This window comes from Phacochoerus africanus, chromosome 1 (genome assembly GCF_016906955.1).
Source record: "Phacochoerus africanus isolate WHEZ1 chromosome 1, ROS_Pafr_v1, whole genome shotgun sequence".
Taxonomy (NCBI): Eukaryota; Metazoa; Chordata; class Mammalia; order Artiodactyla; family Suidae; genus Phacochoerus; species Phacochoerus africanus.
Genome location: NC_062544.1, coordinates 35878267 through 35884278, shown reverse-complemented (window position 1 = coordinate 35884278; position 6012 = coordinate 35878267). Strand labels below are relative to the sequence as shown.

Genomic DNA, 6012 nt, shown 5'->3' with positions numbered 1-6012 from the left:
AAATATTTTGTCTTCAGGTTAGAGTATATTTTAGTAAGGTAAGAAAATTAAAAATTCTTACCTTACTAAATATACTATCAAGAAAGCATTTATTGAGTAAAAATGTTAGTATCTAACAATGAAGAGATTAGTAGAAATTAGAGCAATAAAACAATCTTAAGTCCAACTCTTATATTTCATTTCTTCTTCACTTACCCTCATAAATTACTTAATAACTATTCAGAGCCACTGCTTCTACTTTCCAGACAGACTTAAAAACTTATAAGAGGAACATATTCAACAGACCTGTTTTGGAGAATTCACATTCTTAGGTTTTATATCTAAGCTTACACGTTTCCTTCTACTGATGAGTGAGATTACTTCCTTTTCCTACTGTGTACCACAAACCATGTGATGGAAGAATGTGCCAAATTGTGCTACCTTTAAATTAATATTGCATCCTCCTTTTAAAAAGTATAACTAAAATGTGAACACAAAATTACTTTTCAATATGAAATTTACCTTTTCTCCCTAATTTTAGATGTTCAGACTTACTACCTATCAATTTATTCATTCCAAAAAGCTTAATCCTACATTTTTGGTAATACTGCCACCAAGTGGTAATGGCGATGCCTCATTCTCCCTAAAACAATTTTTTTGCTGAGTGAAAATCTTATTTAAGACACAGTCGGTTGCAGCAAAATGGACAGTAACTTGCAAATGACATCTGCCTGATGTTCAAATGTAATTAACTGTTCATTGCAACCTTCGCTAAACCCATTACAACAAAATGTTTTCCAGTTTTTAACATCATAATCTACTATTTTTTAATACTACAAGGGCAAGTTACAAGCACCCTAAATGCTTTATCAAAATATGTAATTTCTGCATAGGCCACTGACTGCAAATGATGGAATAAATGCAACTTTTTGTTATACTCTACAATATTACCTTAAGGATTATCATGAGTTTTTTAAATAGTTACTCGATTTCATTAACATAAGAAAAAAGTAAAAAATAAAACACTGGCTACCAAAAAGAAATCCTATTTGATTTTTTCCATTCCAGATCACAACTTTAACAAATCAGTGGACTTAAAAACACACTGCCAGATGTCTTTTAAAAGGCATGCTTTTAAAATTATTAGCAAAATGCCATCTGATACTTATTCATTAGTCATTTTCATTCATTATTCTTTTAGGGGAAAGTACAGCTATCCTCCTCCTTACTACCATTTTTCAAATTAAGAAGTATCTCAGTGTTTCATAAAAAGTCTTTTAGCAATGTTAGCTCACAGGATATAGCTCAGTTTTCCAAGCAATTTTCTAAAAGTTATTAAAAATGCTGTTCTTGGAAGTTCCCAGGTGGCTCAGCAGGTTGAGGATCAGGGATTGTCACTGCTGTGGCTCTAGTTGCTGCTTTGGTCCAGGTTAGCTCCCTGGCTCAGGAGCTTCGACATGCTACAGGAATGGCCAAAAATTAAATATTATTTTTAAAAGTAAAATGCTATTTTTCTCATGTGAAACAAAGTTAAATTTAAAATTTCAAAAGCAGGAGTTCCTGTCGTGGTGCAGAGGTTAACGAATCCGACTAGGAACCATGAGGTTGCGGGTTCGGTCCCTGCCCTTGCTCAGTGGGTTAACGATCCGGCGTTGCCGTGAGCTGTGGTGTAGGTTGCAGACTCGGCTCGGATCCCGCGTTGCTGTGGCTCTGGAGTAGGCCGGTGGCTACAGCTCCGATTCGACCCCTAGCCTGGGAACCTCCATATGCCACGAGAGCGGCCCAAAGAAATAGCAAAAAAAAAAAAAAAAAAAAAAAAATTAAAAAAAATAAATAAAAAAAAATAAAATTTCAAAAGCAGTAATTTGTTTGTTCAAAGCAAAATTTTAGCTCTCCTTTAAAAACACTACAGTTATAATACTTTTTTAAATGTGAGAAACCATAAAGTTATTTCTAAATTTTTAATAAACTATCTCAAATATGACATGCAAGCCAATCCCTACCCAATTTTGTTTTATTGCCTTTTTTTTTGTCTTTTTGCCTTTTTAGGGCCGCTCCTGTGGCATATGGAGGTTCCCAGGCTAGGGGTCAAATCGGAGCTGTAGCCACCGGCCTAAGCCAGAGCCACAGCAACGCGGGATCCGAGCCACGTCTGCAACCTACACCACAACTCACAGCAACACCAGATTCCTAACCCACTAAACAAGGCCAGGGATCGAACCCGCAACCTCATGTTCCTAGTCAGATTTGTTAACCACTGAGCCACGATGGGATCTCCTATTGCTTCTCTTTATCATGACACAAGTAAGACTTTAATTGGTTACTAGCAATACTACTATATAGATGGTTCAAGAAAACAGAATTTAAAATAATGATAGGACTTCTTTAAAATGATTTTAACACTTTTATTGCTGTCTATACTGATCATATGTAATGTAAATAATGGCTTCTGGTGATTATAAAGCATTCCAAAATTACAGACTAGAGCTACACATTTGAAAAACCTGCTTTACATAAACCATACAGTAATACTTAGGCTTACTTCAGAAATTCAGAGCTAGGAAGAAAATCCTAATTGACTGTATTTAAAACTTCTCTCTTACTCTTAAATTTGACATTTCCCAGAGGGAACAAACACTTTACACATACACAAACTACTATTATGTACATCAGAATTAGATCTAAGCACAATTTAAAACTGTGTCTTAGAAATATACTAGGAATGTGACTTTAAAAGTTTAGCAAAAATGGTAAAATAATTTACAAGGAAAGCAAGTTTACATGGTAGTGTTAGACTTTTTTTTCCCCAATTACGTAGCAGAGAAAACAGTTCAAGGGCTCACAGGCAAACGTAACACCATTTTTTATTTTTCACAGTTACTACAATCAGTCAAATATTAATTTAATTCAGAAGTATTACCTATATGCATAAACTATACTTGTAACAGCATAACCTTCTCTTTGAAAAATAAAGCATGAAATATTATATTTACTTATTTACACACTCCCCATAACACTGATGGACTTTTTTTTTAATGCTTTGTTTTCTAAAGTTATGTTGTTTTTAAACAAAGAGACATTCAAAGAGACCGAACCAAAAACAGTGCCACCTAGAAGTCACATCTTGCATTCAGACATCAAGTCTTCATAGCAGTTCAAATAAGATTTCGGTTTCAGCTTCATCCTAAAGTATAAAGCACTTTAAAAAAAAAAACACCATAAAATCCAGTCTAGGTATGTAATATATAAATTGTACTGCCATAATAAGGGAGTTTCCTTAAAAAATGAAAAACAGTAAAGAGCACAAATTTTTAAACTTGTAAAATACTGCATATTAAATGTGATGTAAACTTTTTATACGTATCTTCTTTTTCTTCCTTAAACATATTCTTTCAAGCAACTTTTCAAGGCCTTGTCATGAAAACCTTAGATCACATCTTATTATGAATATAAATACACTTCTTTTGGGAAAACATTTTAAAGTAATGTAATAAGCATTTTCCACTGTTTAAATAACTCCTCTTGAGGTAAGGGTAGTTTTCTACTTAGATCTCTACGTTTTATGTAAAACCAACCCTGGTTTCTGTAGGTAACTTATTACATTTTACCTATAGTCATTTTCACTACAGATGTAATACATTTAAAAGAAACACTACTATTTTAGTAGTACTTTAGTGTTTAATACTAAAAACTACGAATATATTAAAAAATGGAAGAACCAATTTAGAGCTCTGACCTAGGAAATAATAATCCAGGCTGAACCCTGCAAATAGGTCTTTTATAAGTGAAGATCAACTAGAATATAACTGACTTTCACAGTTTTACTATTAATTGTTCTTCAGTGTAGTACTTATCTGACAGTTGGCCTAAGTTAAATAACATTTCATTCTGATTCTCTGGGCTTCATACAAAAGGCTTTTAGGAGAAAGTTTTAATATATAAAACACTATAAAATATTAGTTTTCTATCACTTATAATTCTTAGCATTAAAGGTATTCTGTTGTACTGAACATTAAAGTAATCCTATTACCCAAAGATACAGTTTGGATTTTATTTCATTGAGTCACTGCCATTTTTGCTACTAAATACTGCCAAAAATCCAGTGAAAAACACAAGTTAAAGAAGAAGCCATGTTTCACTTGCTTCATACAGAAGTTCCATTAGGCATTCAGCTATTCTCTTTTTATTAAAAGAATAACTGTCACCTATCCTTTCTCTGTGACTACTTCTTTCCCAATATGAGGACCACATATTATCTGAAAAACTTATTAATTGTACTTTAAAAAAAATTATACTCAGTCCCTATTTAATTCAATTTAATCTGCTCAATCAGGTATTTAAATTTTACTACAGATTTTTTAAAAAGCACTATTGTACTGAATTCCCAAACCAACATTCCTTTTATATATACATCCTAAATTAACTATCTTTGAGATGTAGAATTTCTTACAACATATTATGTGCAAAATAACTCTTAACCACAAAACTTTAAACAATGCTGCATTTAAAATCAGGCAACATCCAATACTCCAGCAGCCACAAGTTGCCGTGACAGCCAGTCCAACCCCTCGTACAGTCCCATACCACTTCGAGCATCACAACCCTGAATATACCAGCTTCGGCCACAGCACAATTTATGGAGACTAAGAAGTTCAGTGATTTCTTCTACTGACAGAGCTCCAGCAACATCCTGAGAGATAAAATACACACATCAGAATTTTTTATATCAGTTCATCAAAATGATCATCTTTGTAATTATTGCTAATTTATATACAATTCTCTTGGTACCAGTCTTCTTTAGAAGGCTAAACTAAAGTTAAAACCTAAATTCAACTTTCAGTAATTATTCTGAGATTAGCGAGAATAGAAAAAAAATTAGGAATTCCTGTTGTGGTGCAATGGGTTAAGGATCTGGCATTGCTGCAGCTGTGGTGTGGGATTCAATCCCTGGCCTAGGAACTTCCAATATGCCACATATATGACTGAAAAAGGAAAAAAAAAAAAAATCAGTTTTTGTTTGTAAGAATAGTCCTACAATAAAATCAAGAAAAGCCATGCCCTGTGAATAAAAGATAATGCCCAGGTCATTATAAGGCATCAAAAAGAAATTAATAGATGTATATCATAAAAAATGACTTTTACATAGGGTTTATATACTGAAGACTCTATTAAACTCCCCAAATACCCCTGAATAAATAACCCTTCCTTCCAGAAGCAGCCATTAAGTAATCATCATATTTTTACACAAAACTTCCAAGCACATTCATGCAAATAAACAGAAACCTCTAGCTCCTTTTTTACTTACTACATATCTTGAAAATAAAGACACCTTTCCATTATCAGGATTAGCAGGTTTTCCTCTTTATTTTAAACATCTGCATTGCATTTCAGTGTGTAGGTGCAACATAATTTTCTTAACCAGTCCTGTACTGAATACTTAGGTTGAAGCTGTGTGCTTATGTGCTATTACAAATACATACATATACATGCACACCTACATATTTTTACATGCATATATCTGCAAAATTATCTCATTACCAGAGGCAGAATTATAGGGTAAAAGGGTATATGCATCTAAAACTTCAACAAAGTACTGCCATATTGCCCGCCAAGGAAATTTTTTTTTTTTTGTCTTTTTGCCATTTCTAGGGCCACTCACACAGCATATGGAGGTCCCCAGGCTAGGGGTCTAATCGGAGCTGTAGCTGCCGGTCTACACCACAGCCACGGCAACGCAGGATCCAAGCCACATCTGCAACCTACACCACAGCTCATGGCAACACCAGATCCTTAACCCACTGAGCAAGGGCAGGGATTGAACCCACAACCTCATGGTTCCTAGTCGGATTCGTTAACCACTGAGCCACGACAGGAACTCCAGAAATGTCTGTTTAATAACCACAGCAACAACATATCCAAGTCTGAGGATTATCAAACATTGCCATTTTTTAACAATATGATAGGTGGAAAATAGTATGTTCACTTTGCATTATTTGCATGTCTTAATCATAAAGTGACATATATCAGCTCTCA

The 6012-nt window shown here is 34.0% G+C and overlaps 1 protein-coding gene across 4 annotated transcripts in view; it reads right to left on the bottom strand.

The window, feature by feature from the left end:
- Positions 1-2370: 2370 nt before the first annotated feature.
- The window catches only part of TRIM23 (tripartite motif containing 23), a 41869-nt gene continuing 38227 nt past the window's right edge, over positions 2371-6012 (bottom strand). For 2 of the 4 annotated variants that reach the window (XM_047799565.1, XM_047751684.1), the window contains one exon: positions 2371-4669. In XM_047799565.1, coding sequence (XP_047655521.1) covers positions 4490-4669 — 180 coding nt within the window. In that variant the 3' untranslated portion in view covers positions 2371-4489. The remainder of the gene's footprint in view (positions 4670-6012) is intronic. The other 2 variants (XM_047751742.1, XM_047799655.1) reach the window with 2 other exon arrangements.